This window comes from Trachypithecus francoisi, unplaced genomic scaffold (genome assembly GCF_009764315.1).
Source record: "Trachypithecus francoisi isolate TF-2019V2 unplaced genomic scaffold, Tfra_2.0 Lachesis_group15, whole genome shotgun sequence".
Classification (NCBI taxonomy): Eukaryota; Metazoa; Chordata; class Mammalia; order Primates; family Cercopithecidae; genus Trachypithecus; species Trachypithecus francoisi.
This window is the reverse complement of record NW_022681460.1, coordinates 106452062-106467807: the sequence shown is the minus strand read 5'-3', so window position 1 is coordinate 106467807 and position 15746 is coordinate 106452062. Positions and strand designations below refer to the sequence as shown.

The window sequence follows — 15746 nt, the reverse complement described above, 5'->3', positions numbered from 1 at the left end:
GCAGGAGGGTGGTTAAGGGCACAGGCATTGTAACCAGACAGACTGGGAAGCCTGAACATATTTACCTTGCTGAGCCTCAATTTTACAATCTGTAAAATGGGTTGAGCCGCCGGAAAGGGATTCATTCCGCTTCAGTGCTGTCACTGTACAAAGTGCTTAGCACAGTCTCAGGGATGTAGAAAACACTCCTTAAAAATGGCAATAACCATGCTGCTGGTGCCACTACAACAGGGCTCCAGGTTTCTCCTCCTGACCTCGTCTTCACAGTCAGGCCTAACCAGCTTAAAAGAGATACTCAGGGCCAAAGTGAAGCTGAATATATATAGTTTCAGAAGTGCCAAAGTCGAGAAGAAAATTTTTACAACTTCTCATCTTTGCCAACTTACTTTTTGGGTGTTTGTTAAAGAAATTGAATTCAAAAAGCCAAGTCATTCTAGGAGGATTTTTCAATAATTGCCTTTTTTCCCTTCAGATGTTCAGAGATGATTTCCGCCACCATCGAGATACAGATAAAAAGGAAGTCGAGTGTTTCAGTGCCAAGCCCAGCCTGCCTCATGAGCAGGGAGGTTATAACAAGAAGATAGCTGTCTCCGAGAAAAGCTAATCCGTCGTTTTCATGTCCAACCTTTACAAATTGTGCCCGTGTGGCAGACTTTGAATCACTCTCTCTAATAGCCTCTGAAAACAAATGCAAAACCTTTCAAGTTCATTCAAAGTCATTACAGCACTTTCTAGAACTGAATCAATTACTGTAACCTCTGTGGGTGTGTAAAATATGAAATTACCAGCACCCTCACAGAGCCACAGAATTGGTAAATTAGCAAAAATTGATTATGGGAGCTTTGGGAGCAGCCCCTGGTGTATTAAGTGTCTTGATGACAAACAGCAATATATTATTTGTGAGATTTTGCTTGATGAAATTGTCTTGTCTGTTAACGGTGCTTTGCCTCGGTTACTGCTGATTTTACCATGTCAGAAATTGACATGGGGGTTGAGCTTACCATGTTGTGACTGACAAAAACAAGACAATCCAATTGTTCTGATAGAGCCAATATTTATTTTGTATCACAATCAAGATGAAAGTTCGGGCTTTCCAAATGAGCTCACCACGGTTTCTCCTCTCTGGACACCGTGGGTCATACGTCGAGAACAGACTATTATTTAAACACTTTCGATGTGGGAGAGCTGTTTGTCCTTCTCATCACTCCCTTCTCATAATCCATTCTTTACCCTCCTTCCCCTATGTTATCCTATGGATCCACTTTCTGAGCCAGGTTGATTAAGGGCAGGATCACTGTACCCTAAAAGGTCAGTGTCTCTAATTCCAGCACTTTGGGAGGCCAAGGTGGGCAGATCACGAAGTCAGGTTATCAAGACCATCCTGGCTAACAAAGTGAAACCCCATCTCTACTGAAAATACAAAAAAAAAGCTGGGCATGGTGGCACATGCCTGTAGTCCCAGCTACTCTGGAGGCTGAGGCAGGAGAATCACTTGAACCCAGGCGACGGAGGTTGCAGTGAGCCAAGATCACGCCACTGCACTCCAGCCTGCGTGACAGAGCGAGACTCTGTCTCAAAAAAAAAAAAAAAAAAGTCTGTGTTCCCCATGTAGCATTCTTCTTGTTCCTGCTGCTTTCTTGGTTTATGTGTTGATTTGTCTCAAAGCAAAAAGATAAGCTTCAGATTGTCTTTTCTCGGAAAGGAGACAGACAAACAAAGGAATGTGGACGATACCTCCCAGCACTGGCACTCTGAGACCTCATGGGATGTCTATCTGGCTCCAATAATGACCCCACTATATATAGGAACCCCTTCCTCTGCCAACCCAATCATAGCTGAATGATCCCAGGCATGAGTACCTGGTTGGACCTGGGAAAATTGGATTCCCTACTGGGAATTTGATATTTGGAAGACCAAGATTTAGAAACTGCATGTCATTGGATCTAACGCACTCCAATGAGAAGCATCATGGATTATTTGAGCTCATGTCCCAGAGCAGACTTGGTTTTTGCCTTTATTGATTCTTGGTTATCCAGTACTTTCTAGGGCTCCTTACACTACTCTGGTACCAGAGTACTAAAGCCCCATCTTGTTTCCCCTTCACCTTCCACCATGATTGTAAGTTTCCTGAGGCCTCCCCAGAAGCAGAAGCTGCTATGCTTCAAAGTCATTACAGGACTTTCTAGAACTGAATCAATTACTGTAACCTCTGTGGGTGTGTAAAATATGAAATTACCAGAACCCTCACAGAGCCACAGAATTGATAAATTAGCAAAAATTGATTATGGGAGCTTTGGGAGCAGCCCCTAGTGTATTAAGTGTCTTGATGACAAACAGCAATATATTATTTGTGAGATTTTACTTGATGACATTGTCTTGTCCATTAACGGTGCTTTGCCTCAGTTATTGCTGATTTTGCAATCTCAGAAATTGACATGGGGGTTGAACTTACCATGTTATGACTGACAAAAACAAGACTATCCAATTGTTCTGATATAGCCAATATTTATTTTGTATCATGATCAAGATGAGAGTTCATGTTTTCACCTTCTGGCATAATCGTAAGTTTCCTGAGGCCTCCCCAGAAGCAGAAGCTGCTCTGCTTCCTATACAGCCTATACAGCCTGCAGAACTGTGAGACAATTAAACGTCTTTTTTTATAAATTACCCAGTCTCAAGTATTTCTTTACAGCAATGCAAGAGCAGATGGTTACACCCTCCAATCTAGCCACAGCAAAATAATGCCCACCCATCCCCTGGTCTACCAGAAAAGTTAATGAGTATGAGTTAAGTTGGTAGTTTCTCTCCAACCCATGAACATTTTCCTGCCACCAACACTTTAAACTTTGAACATGAAAACATGCTAAGTAGGCCAGGCACAGTGGCTCATGCCTGTAATCGCAGCACTTTGGGAGGCCAAGACTGGTGGATTATCTGAGGTCAGGAGTTCAAGACCAGCCTGGCCAACATGGTGAAACCCCAACTCTACTAAACATACCAAAATTAGCCCAGTATGGTGGTCATACCTGTAGTCCCAGGTACTCCAGAGGTTGAGGCAGGAGAATCCCTTGAACTGGAAGGTGGGGGTTGAAGTGAGCCAAGATCACGCCACTGCACTCCATCCAGCCTAGGCAACAGAATGAAACTATGTCTCAGTAAATAAATAAATAAATATTCCCTCACTGCTCAACTCATGGGCCCTCACAGCTCCTAAGCTCATAAAGCCATGAGATCTTCTCTCCAGGGAAGGGAGACAGCAGGGGAAAGTGGAAAAGCCCCAGCTTTGGTGTCAGGGACACCCAAATTCAAATCCTGCCTCTGCCTGTTAGTGTCTGTGTGCTTTGAGGCTCATTGCTTACCTGAGCCCCAGTCCTCTTGTCTGTGAGATGAGCATAACATGGACAGTTCCCCGTGGGTTTGCTGTGAGCACAAAATAAGATAACAACTGCAAAGCCCAAACAAGATTTCTAGTTGTAAGATTTTTTTTTTTAATCATGGAATTTTGCGTGTTTTTAGCCAGACTGCATTGAGACTGTACTCTGTGCCTGTACTAAGCCCCTTTCTTGTGCTGTTTCTTTTTATTGTCACATGGGACCACTGAGGGTGGTAGTTTTGGGCCCCACTTTACAGAAAAGGAAACTATGCTCGGGGAGGTTTAGTAACGTGTCCAAAACCACACAGCTGCAAACACCTAACTAAACAGCATCTGATTGTAAATCCACACCATGACTCTGTCTCCCCTCCAATACGAGGTGCGGAGTGTGGGCTCTGTGAGCTATTTGCAAGTTATTATTTCCCCCTCCTCATCACCTAGACTGGGTCTCCAGTTTCCTGATAGTTTGTCCTTGTTTGTTTGTTTTTTGTTTGTTTGTTTATTTGTTTTAGACAAGGTCTCCCTGTATTGCCCAGGCTGGAGTGCAGTGGCGTGATAGCTCACTGCAACCTCTGCCTCCCAGGCTCAACTTTATTCTCCCATCTCAGCTTCCTGAGTAGCTGGGATCACAGGCACATGGCACCATGCCCAGCTAAGTTTTGGTAGAGATGGGGTTTCGCCATGTTGCCCAGGCTAGCCTTGAACTCCTGGGCTCAAGCGATCTGCCTGTCTTGGCCTCCCAAAGTGCTAGAACTCATGGTTTGAGCCACCATTCCAGAACTAGTTTCCTGATAGTTTCTGATATGAATTTGTTCACCCAAAATGCATGCACACACACACACACACACACACACACTCTTTCTCTTTTGAAGGAATTCATAAGTTCTGATAAAGGAGGAAGATGCATCTCACGTCACCCCGCTGCCCCACTCTGCTATAGAAGACGTAACCTGGCTCATGCACCATGCTGTTCTAGTTAATAGGCACGAACACTCTGTCACCCCTTCTGACCTGCTCCCCCAAACACAGACAGTTCTCTCAAAGCATCCAATCACACCCTTCCTCAACCTCTCACACCAAGGGGGAGCATCTCCTGGAAGCCAGAGTTGAGGAGGTGGGCATGCTTTCACCAAGAGGAGCGCAACAGGCTTTTGACAGATCAGAGAGAATGACTCTCTCTTTCTCTTCACTCTGTTAACATAATGAGACGATAACCTGGTATTTAAATCGCAGCCGTGGTGGTAAATCTGCATTGTCAGCCTTCAACATGATTTACAAAATAATTTAAAATGCATGAACTTTCTTCTTTATAAAGCATGAGGGTGCTAAGTTAACTTCTAAATATTTCATAGCCCAAGGTGAGCTCTTTGCCTTCTGGCCATCACTCACTGAGCACAGTCTCTGTGTGTGCTTCTGAAGACACTCCATTACAGAATGTGCGAATCTGCAAGGCACTCTTGGTAGGGGGGATATTTTGCCTCTGGTCATTTGAATAATGCTATTGTTTGCCATTTTCCTGGAAAATGGCTGCTGCAGGAATCCCTGGCAGACTCTAGATCTTGTCTGTTTCGTTACAGCTAACACAGGACTATTGACTTTGAAGGTCTTTCCTGCAAAGTGGGAAAGGCACTCTCGGAAGCTTTAGAGAATTGTTTGGAGAAGACAGCAAAATCCTCAGCATCTTGGTTACCTGGAAGAGACTGCAGCTGGCTAGGGTGAGAAGCAAGGATAACCAAAAATCCTCCATCAATATGGGAAGAGAACAGCTAGACTTGGATGAAGGTTATTTCTCTCTTATCGCTAGCTTTCCACTCAAGGCTAGGATTATGTGTGCATCCCTGGAGCTAAAAGTTGAGTACGTCTATTCCAAAATGATTCTGACCAGGACTCCCCAAAGCCATCTGAGACTATTGGCCTTGAGTCAGAGCTCTCTCACGTGCAGTTAACCCATTAGTGGAATTGGCTCCTCCTTGTTTCTGGAAGCAGCAAAGTGGCAGGTGTATAACTAGCAGGGACATTTGTTGAAGAGAATTGAATATCACATGAAGAAGTAGACAGGGAGTGTTTCTATGACTGTGGTCCTCAGATTAGCAGCATCAGTGTCATCTGGGTTGTTTGTTCAAATGCTGATTCCCAGGTCCCCCTTTGGATGAACTGAATTGGAATAGGTAGGCAGAGGCACCCATGAACCTACATTCATAATTAGCTTCATTGGTGTTTCTCATGCACACTAAAATTTGAGAACCACTGGGCTTACCAGTAGTTCTGAATCCTAGCTGAACACTGGAATTCTTAAAAGAAAACTTAAAAAAAAAAAAAGTCCTGATGTCTCAAGTAGCACCCCCAGAAAGTCTGATTTCCTTGACAGTGTTTCTCGGGCATGGAGAGAGTTTTCAAATCTCCCCTAGGTGATTCTGAGGTGCAGCCAAGGTTGACCACCACTAAGCTAGAAGAATTTTAGGCTCTTGGATTTCTACGTATTAGTATTTGCACTCAACCTGAAATTCTCTAAGTGATGGAATGCGCACCACTTCACTAGGTAGTTCCTTCTTTGACTGATGGTTCTAATTGCGAAATCTTATTTCTTCAACTGAACTGAAATTTTACTCCATACCAATGCTATTTCATGGTCCCAGTTGCCTTGAGATCAAGTCATCCCAATTAATAAACTGTACAGTTGAAATTTGCATTAGCTTTTTCCTGCTACATCCTTTTTTCACCTCCAGTTTCTCACCTCCTTCCCACCCTCTAATTTCACCTGATAGCCAGTGCCCTAATCTCTCTGCTTCCATGAAAACCCACTCTCAGCAAAGTATCTGAGATGAGTCGATTGCTCGCTGCCATGATGGAGTCATTTGAGGGGGTGAGTATTGCAGAGACCTGGCTCCACCTGGATCTATCCCTGTGGGTCCTTGGACATGACCTTTCACTCTCTGGGTCTCAGGGTTCACATCTCTAGAACTAGTGGGACTAGTCTAGATTCGTTCTTAAAACTCTTTCAGTTCCCATAATCTAATCTGGGAAGGACTAGACTGGGAAGCATAAGAGTAATAGCTAATGTAGCCAATAGAAAGAGAATGAGAGAGAGGAAAGAAAGGAAGGAGAGAGAAAGGAGGACAGCGAGGGAGAGAGGAAGGAGAGAAAGAAAGCAGGAAGGAAGGAAGAAGGGAAGGTGGGAGGGATGAAGAAAGGGAGGGGAATGTAGTTAACCAATAAAGGAGGATGTGAGGGAGGGAGGGAGAGAATTGGGATTGGGGAGGAAGTTTGGAAAAGAAGGAGGGGCCGGGCATGGTGGCTCACGCCTATAATCCCAGCACTTTGGGAGGCCGAGTCAGATGGATTGCTTGAAGCCGGGAGTTCAAGACCAACCTTGTCAACATGGAGAAACACCCATCTCTACTAAAAATGCAAATATTAGCAGGGTGTGGTGGCATACACCTATAATCCCAGCTACTCAGGAGGCTGAGGCAGGAGAATGGCTTGAACTGGGAGGTGGAGCTTGCAGTGAGCTGAGATCGTGCCACTGCACTGCAGCCTGGGCAGCAGAGCGAGGCTGTCTCAAAAGAAAAGGACAGAAGGAAGACGGAAGGCGGGGAGGGAGGAGTGAGGAAGGAAGGGCAGCCCATTGCAGCCTTTTGAAAACTTTCTAATGCATTAAGCAAAATATTTTGAAAATGTAGACAACAACACTACTCTTTATATAGTTACTTATTACACAGTGCTAGTGTGCTGTTTGAATCACAAATTGCATGCTAATGGCCTAATTCATAAACCATTGACATTCTTTATGAGTCCTTAGCATTCAGAAATGAAGAATTTCTGTTCAAAATATAATTTGCATTGCAAAATTCAATAATTTAGTTTCTCATATTCATTAATGCCTAAAACCACAACACATAACTTATCCCATTCCAACCCCCTCCTTGGGACACTGGAAAAAGAAGTGTTTCAGCTGGGAAGTCAAGTACTGCTTTTTATGGCCACGTTTGAAACTGCTGTGAGAGTCATCACAAGGGAAGCCATGTTGGTTTTTCTCAAGGAGTGGGCACTGAAGGATTCTGCCACAACAAGATAACAGAGGTAGAAGGGCCCCTTGCACCCATGCAGAAGTTTATTTAACCTTCCCAGTCTCAGGAACTCCATCTGAGACCAAAGTTCCTGCTGAAAGAGATGTGTGATTTTTGGTGCACTCATCCATAGAAAACTCAATGAAGTGACCAGTGTAACAATCAAGGTAACCATTGAATAATTCATGGGACACCCAGTTGAATAGTCTGTGGAATCCTCAATGAAATGACCAATGTAACAGTCAACAGAATAGTCCATGGAAAAGGTGAATAGTCTGTGAAGCACTCAGAGGGATTGTCAATCAGATATTTAATGGAAAGGGCTGTAGAATTCTTTGTGAACTAGAAATGAGGAACATTCCCCTGGCAGATACCTCTATTATGAGATAGGGAACCTATCTCATGTAGATGAGAAGTAAAGTTGAATTCATAGCAGCTCTAGCTGTTTTTGTGTCTAGCTGTTTTGTGGCTCAGGTGCCCCTAGTAAGGTCTTTTGTGTTTCTACCTGGGGTTCAGCTCCAACACACCAATCTTGATTTGATGGGTTTTAATTAGAATGTGCTAGTATAAATTTTTCTTTTGAAACAATGCATAGGCTGCTCAGAACCCAGATCCTAGTATTGAGACAATAAAATTGAAGGAACATAACTCCTGGAGTCAAAAGTCCTGCATTTTAATTTTCGCTCTGCCACTGGCCCTCTGTGTAAACTTGTCTAAGCCACATCCTCTCTCTGGGACTTATAAATAGGAAGTTTGGATGCCGTGATCTCTAAAAACTCTTTTGACACTAAAACCTCTAGGAGTTCTGAATCTGACCCTAGTATCATAATCAAAATTGGACACCAGTCACTCCTATCTGGGTGTGTTTGCCTCCCAGAGCTGCTGTCCAAGGCCATGAAAGGTGAAAGGACAAACACCTTACTAGAATGTAAAGGGATCCATTAAAAAGAACCACGTGTGTCATTTAGTGCTATATTCCAGGTGCTCAACATACAATCTGCATATCATTAGTGCTCAAGAAATATTCATTCATTCAACAGATGTCTTCTGTGCACTGACATGGTGATGAGCTACATTCTAAGCAGTAGGGATACCATGATGAACAACATAAAGTCCCTACCTTCATGGAACTTACATTGGACTGGAAGAGACAGATAACCAATAAGTAAAGCACACATACACAAAGCAAACAAGTTTGAATAGTGATGAGAGCTGATAAAATAAACTAATTGATGGAGAATGGTTGAGATGAAGGGATTACCTTAGATTAGTTCAAGAATATATCCTGGCCGGGCGCGGTGGCTCAAGCCTGTAATCCCAGCACTTTGGGAGGCCGAGACGGGCGGATCACGAGGTCAGGAGATCGAGACCATCCTGGCTAACACGGTGAAACCCCGTCTCTACTAAAAAATACGAAAAACTAGCTGGGCGAGGTGGCGGGCACCTGTAGTCCCAGCTACTTGGGAGGCTGAGGTAGGAGAATGGCGTGAACCCGGGAGGCGGAGCTTGCAGTGAGCTGAGATCCGGCCACTGCACTCCAGCCCGGGCGACAGAGCGAGACTCCGTCTCAAAAAAAAAAAAAAAAAAAAGAATATATCCTCAGACATTTGATAGAACGTTTGAGTTGAGACCTGGATGACATCAAGAAGCCAGCCCTGGGAAGATCCCAAGGCAGAGTGTTCTGGGAAGAGAGAGGAGCAAGTGTCAAGGTTCTGGAGCAGAAACATGCTCTGTGAGTTCAGGGAAGATGCGCCAAGGCCTGTGTGGATGGAGTATTGTGAGGGGTGATGAATGCGTGAGGTGGTTATGGTTCATGTCAGAGCCTTAGGTACATGGTCAGGAGTTAGTATATTATTGTAAGTGTAATAGGAAACCATGGAATCTTTTTAAAAGGTAAATGGCATGATCTGGTCCAGAGCTTTAAAGGACCAAGTGGATGCTTTATGGAAAATTGAATTGTTGAATAAATGGAGTACAAAGTACCAATTGAATGTTACATTGATTATTTCACTGAGGGTTCCACAGACTATTCAACTGAGTGTACCATTAACTATTCACTTGTTACCTTGAATGTTACATTGATCACTTCATTGAGTTTTCCATGGACCAGTTTACCGAAAATCACACATCTCTTTCAGCAGGAACTTTGGTCTCATATAGGGTTCCTAAGATTGGGAAGGTTAAATGTGCTCCTTGGAAGAGAGTCATCCTGGGAAAGTGATACCTGTCCAGGAGAAGGACACAGTCAGGCATTTCAGAAAGCAACTCCAGCGTGACTCCTGCTGCTGTGGCATCTGACCACAAAAGCCACCCCTTCTGCCTGGCACCCAGTACCTCTTTGTGAAGCCTGAAAGTGATTCTCGTTTTGAGATTTGCTTCGCTTCTCCCTCCTTCTGTCCCTGCAAAACTCTATCCCTGCAGCCTTGCCATGAGAGCAAGTCATTCATCAGAAAATCTGAAATATTTATTGTGCATATTTTAAAGGCCAAAGTGCTACATCATTGAGCTCTGCCCAGATGGGGACAAGGTTTCGCAGTGTGATGACTGGGATAAGGATGTGCCGGACAAAATTGCAGACAATTAATCTGTGCAAATGTAATTCTTCAAAGGGGACTGGAGGACTCGCTTAAGCACCAAAGACAAACCAGTCCATAACAGCCATCATTAAAATTTAATGCAATTTGCTTATTTGAAAAAAAAAAAAAAGGAATTCTTCATGTCCTTTATAGCTATCACCTATCGTACTCCTATAGGGATGATGTGAGAAGGGGCAGCAGGTGGAGGGTGTAGAATTGCTTTGAGGGCTAATCATGAGCCAAATTCTGGTGGGAGGGTCTCTCCAAGGCAACCACATCCATAGACATCCCTCTTTCCTGTTACCATCACTACTTTTCCTTTGGCAGTTAAAGCAAAAATAGTAATGAGGTGATACATCAGATGGGATGACACACACAAGTGCTTGGTGGGGGTGCTGAAGGAGGGTGCTGGTGGAGAGGTGAGCAACATGGTGGTTGTTACTGACTTTGAGCAAGTCGTTTGATCCTCAGGACTCTCATTTATAAAATCTACAAATGTACTTGGCCCATGGTCAACATTGAATTCACGCAACTATAATCAGGGTTATCATCACTATGGTTGTACTCCTAGATACTGGCTGTGGGCCTTTGGGCAAATCTCCTAAGATTTCCATAAAGCGGAATTATTACTGTATCTTCCCCATTGGGATCTTGGGAAGATTAGACAAAGTAACATGTGCCCAGCACTTAGGTCCCTGTGCAAGTTCAGAGAACAGCTACTCCTGTCATCATCACCTTCTCCATCAGTCTCAGTGATTGACTTTCTCTTTAGGTCAAGACTCGCCTTGGAACTGGGGCTGGTGCTGAGACACTATGATGGGGAGTGGTGGTGGAGGGGTGTGAGTGGTGGGAAGTCTCACCGTCTGAGTGTCCTCTGTCACTAGTCTCTGAGTCTCTATGTGTCTCTGTGTCCCCCTTCAATAAACAGGGGCATATATTGGAACCACATACTTCATGAGCCTAGTTTTGAAATAAAATGCAGTCATAGATACTAAGGCACCAGAAAGAGTTAAAAAGCTCTATATAAATATAAGGTGTTGATGGTTATTGTTTATTAAGTAGCGAGGACTTTTTTATTACTATTTTGATTCCTATAGCCCTGAGATAGCAGATAAATCAGAAAAATGTCAAGTCAGAGTGAAACATAGATCTCCAGGAACCAGGGTACAGAGCTTCATCGGGATTTTTTTTTCTTCTTACAATCTTCGCTGAAAGACATTTGAAGGGAAGTTAATAATTGAAACGTAATGAATAATTGCAGTTTGGGGTCCATAGCACAATCATAATTGCCAGTTTATTACTTTTTTAATATATTTGCCAAGTATTAATAATACTGAAATAATGCAAGAAGATCATGGGAAATAAATGAAATATATCATTTGTCAAGGAAAAAGGATTTCCAAACTGTAGGCACTGCTCTTATGAGTTCTGTGATGAATGTGGCATTGCAGCCAATCCTTCATCGTGGGAACGTCACCTGCGAATTTTGGTTCCTGCATAATTCTCATCAAGTCAAGTAAAGGCGAAGATATGGAAGACTCACTGCGTAGGGAGCCCTGCCATCTTTCATGTGCTGCCTGGGGTGTATGGAACACAATGTTGAAGAAAGTCCCAGGGCTGAGAATCATAATATCCAGGTTTTAGCCCTGGCTCTTTGGTTTGATCCTGAACAAGTGTTTTCTCAAGTCCTCATGGTCAAAGTGAGAGACAAAAGCATCAAAAATGAAGGGGTTGGACAGGGCGCAGTGGCTCATGCCTCAAAGTCCCAGGACTTTGAGAGGGCAAGGCGGGCAGATCACCTGTGGTCAGGAGTTGGAGACTAGCCTGGCCAACATGGCGAAACCCCATCTCTCCTAAAATTACAAAAATCAGCTGGGTGTGGTGGCGTGCACCTGTAATCCCAGCTACTTGGGAGGCTGTGCCAGGAGAATCACTTGAACCCAGGAGGCGGAGGTTGTAGTGAGCCAAGATTGTGCCACTGCACTCTAGCTTGGGTGACCAAGCGATACTATCTCAAAAAAAAAAAAAAAAAGAAGGGGTTGAAACAGGTCCTGAATCCCAACTCTTTCATCTCTAACAACCCATTTTATTATTTTTAGCCCCCAGGTACTCGTATGTTTTGAAAGGTCTTCATATAATAACTTGTACATAGCTAACTTCACCACACCTTGACGTCTTCTTCGGGAACTTTGAGGGACTGAACATCCTCGTCTCTAAAATAAGAAGGTTGACTTGGATGAAGGCTTGCAACCTCAGTATCTCAACATTAGGGAATAATGACTAGCAATGGGGAGAGTCACAACCAATTCATTACTAAAATCAGCTCAAGTAATGAAGTCTTCAAAGACTTGCTAAAGCAAATTAAAGTGAATTCAAAGGTCCCTTGACAAAGCCATTCTTGCTCCCTTAAGTTCAGATACTTATTCTTTTTCTTTTTTGTTGTTGTTTTTTGTTTGTTTTTGTTTGTTTTGGGTTTTTTGCTTCCATGTTTTAATCATGTGCCAGGCATTGAGCTAAGAAAAAGGGGAGGACTCACAGTTGAGGCCCTGGGAATCAGCGCTGTGCATGGTCTAATTATCCACCCTCAGCAGTAGTAAAAGGCAGAGCAGGTGTGAAGGGCACTTGTTTGTTTCAAAACAAAGATAATATTTCCTTTGTCATGGCTGTAGGAATCACACATTTTTACTTTTATTAAAAATACAGGCCAAGTGTGGTGGGTCATACCTGTAATCCCATCATTTTGGGAGGCTAAGGTGAGAGGATCATTTGAGCCCAGGAGTTGGAGACCAGCCTGGACAACAAGATGAAACCCCATGTCTACAAACAATGTAAGAATTAGCTGGCCGTGGTGGTGCATGCCTGTAGTCCCAGCTTCTTGGGAGGCTGAGGCTGGAAGATCGCATGTGCTCAGAAGTTGAAGCTGCAGTGAGCTGTGATTGCATCACTGCACTCCATCCTGGGCAACAAAGTGAGATCCTGTCTCAAAAAACAAAAACAGGCCAGGCATGGTGGCTCACACCTGTAACCCCAGCACTTTGGGAGGCCGAGGTAGGCAGATGACCTGAGGTCAGGAGTTCAAGACCAGCCTGGCCAACATGATAAAACCCCGTCTCTACTAAAAGTACAAAAATTAGCCAGGCATGATGGCACATGCCTGTAGTCCCAGCTACTTGGGAGGCTGAGGGAGGAGAATGGCTTGAACCCAGGAGGCAGAGGTTGCAGTGAGCCAAGACTGCACTATTACACTCCTGCCTGGATGACAGAGCGAGACTCCATCTCAAAAAAAAAAACAAAACACCATATATATATATATATATACACATACACACACACACACATATATATGGTGTTAATATTTTAATATTTTATATTTTAATAAACATTAATATGTTAATATTTTAATAAACTTTCTTCCCAATCCATATAGCTATTCACATATATGTGTAGATTCTATTTTTCATAACCATGATAATATCATATGATACCATAAGGTGTGAAACTACAATCTGGTTTTCTCCCCCATTCTGTTTTATACCAGGAACTTCTTTCCATAACAGGAAAGCCCTGCAGAAGTTTTCCATTCTATTGATTTCCTGTTAATAATTCACCATTGACATCCGTGGAGCTATCAAAAAGCAGCTATAAAAAAGAACAAGAAAGCTTTCTGTGTACTGACATGAACCACCTCCAAGATATGTATAGGCATAAAAGACAAGGTTAGAACACTGTTTACTTTGCTCCCATTTGTGTAAAACAAGAGAGAAAACAAAAAGAAAGGTGTCGTGGCAGGGGCGGCGGGGGGCCATATGTAAACATTTTTGCCCTGAGACTGGGTGTGGTGACTTACACCTGTAATCCCAGCACTTTGAGAGGCCAGGGCAGGTAGATTTCTTGAGCCCAAGAGTTCGAGACCAGCCTGGGCAGCATGGTGAGATTCTGTATCTACAAAAAAAAAAAAAAAAAAACTTAGCTGGATATGGTGTCGCCTGCCTGTAGTCCCAGCTACTCAGGAGGCTGAGATGGGAGGTTCACTGGAGCCCAGGAAACCGAGGCTGCAGTGAGCCATGATCTTTCCACTGCACTGTAGCCTGGGTGACAGAATAAAATCATATCTCAAAAAAAAAAAAAAAAAAAAAGATAAACATATTTGCTCTGGAGGGGAAACCAAAGAATTGATGGTGCTGGTTGTACTGGGAGACAGTGGGCAAACAGAGACCCAAGGGAGGAGAGAGAAGTGTCATCATGTACTCTATTGTACACGATGTACTCTATTGTAGCTCCCATGGAATTTTAGACCACATGACTGTCTGAATCTAGACAAAGAATGAGTGTGCTGTGGGTTTTTTTTTATTTGTTGTTCTTTATTTTTTGTTTTTTTGAGACAGAGTCTTGCTCTGTCCCCAGGCTGGAGTGCAGTGGCGCGATCTCGGCTCAAGCTCTGCCTCTCGGGTTCATGCCATTCTCCTGCCTCAGCCTCCGAGTAACTGGGACTACAGGAGCCCGCCGCCGCGCCCGGCTAATTTTTTTGTATTTTTAGTTGAGATGGGGTTTCACCGTGTTAGCCAGGATGGTCTCGATCTCCTGACCTCGTGATCCGCCCGGCTTGGCCTCCCAAAGTGCTGGGATTACAGGTGTGAGCCACTGCGCCCGGCCATTCTGTGTTTTCAAGTTGTATATACTTCACTGGATATGTGTGTGTATGTATGTATTTTATTTGTATACAGTAGATAAATTTGTGAGATATTTAAATTATATCGTTTATAGTGTACCTATCTGTGTCTTTGAGAAAACAGTTTATCACTGTATCCTCCACCTCTAGTCAAATGCCTGGAATATAAGGAGCTCGATAACTATGTACTCAATAACTTGACGTTTGAATGAATAAATGCATTCTGATTATTAAATAGCATACTTGCTAGCTGCGATTTTTTTTAGTTACTTCCACTTTTTTCAGTTTGGGTGTTCGGTCACAATCTGGGCATTGCCATGGAACATGTGATCCACATGAACAACGTCTGCCTTGTGGGCGGTGCTGAATACATGTTTGAGGATCCCTGGGCCAACTCCCCTCAGGGTGCTTCCGGCTGATATGATCTGGAATTCCAGGATGGGATCTGGAAGACGCAAGATTCAGTGGTCCTTTTCCTCTGAGAATGGAATTGAGGGGTGCGAGGTAGGGAAGCTAAAAGCAGAATCCCAACCCAAGACCCACTTACCCAGAACATTTGCCCCTGGCCCGAGTGAGGGCTTCAGCTCCGCAAAGCCTCCTTCTCTCTCTGACCCTCATCGGACCCGAAGGAGGGCTCTGCCTCCTGCAAGCAGGCTCAGATGCCTGGGCAGATCTTCCCCGCAGCCTCACACCACCCTCTCCTTCCATCCTCCTACGCCCCGACTCCCTTCAGAGGAAAATTACCCCTGAATCTTCACTCTTTCAGATCCCAACCTGGGATTCCAGGTTACACCAGCTGGAAGCACCCTGCGTGCAATTGGCCTGGGGATCCTTAAATATTTATTCCCCACCGCAAACAAGACAGACATTGTTCATATAGGTCACATGTTCCATGGCGATCCCAGATTGTGACAGGAAACCTAAACTAAAAAAGAAAAAAACACGAAAGTAACTTTAAAAAAAATTACAACTCACAAATATGCCATTTATTTTATCATTTTAGTTTTTTAGACAGAGTCTCGCTCTGTTACCCAGGATGGAATGCAGTGGCACAATCTCGG

General features: G+C 43.8%; 1 protein-coding gene across 2 annotated transcripts in view; it reads right to left on the bottom strand.

Moving 5' to 3' along the window:
- Positions 1-2485: 2485 nt before the first annotated feature.
- Positions 2486-15746, bottom strand: part of TMEM114 (transmembrane protein 114) — a 63567-nt gene continuing 50306 nt past the window's right edge. Inside the window, exon 4 of one of the 2 annotated variants that reach the window (XM_033236572.1) lies at positions 2486-2615. In XM_033236572.1, coding sequence (XP_033092463.1) covers positions 2536-2615 — 80 coding nt within the window. In that variant the 3' untranslated portion in view covers positions 2486-2535. Of the gene's footprint in view, positions 2616-13403; positions 13656-15746 lie in introns of those variants that run through there. The other variant, XM_033236574.1, reaches the window with a different exon arrangement.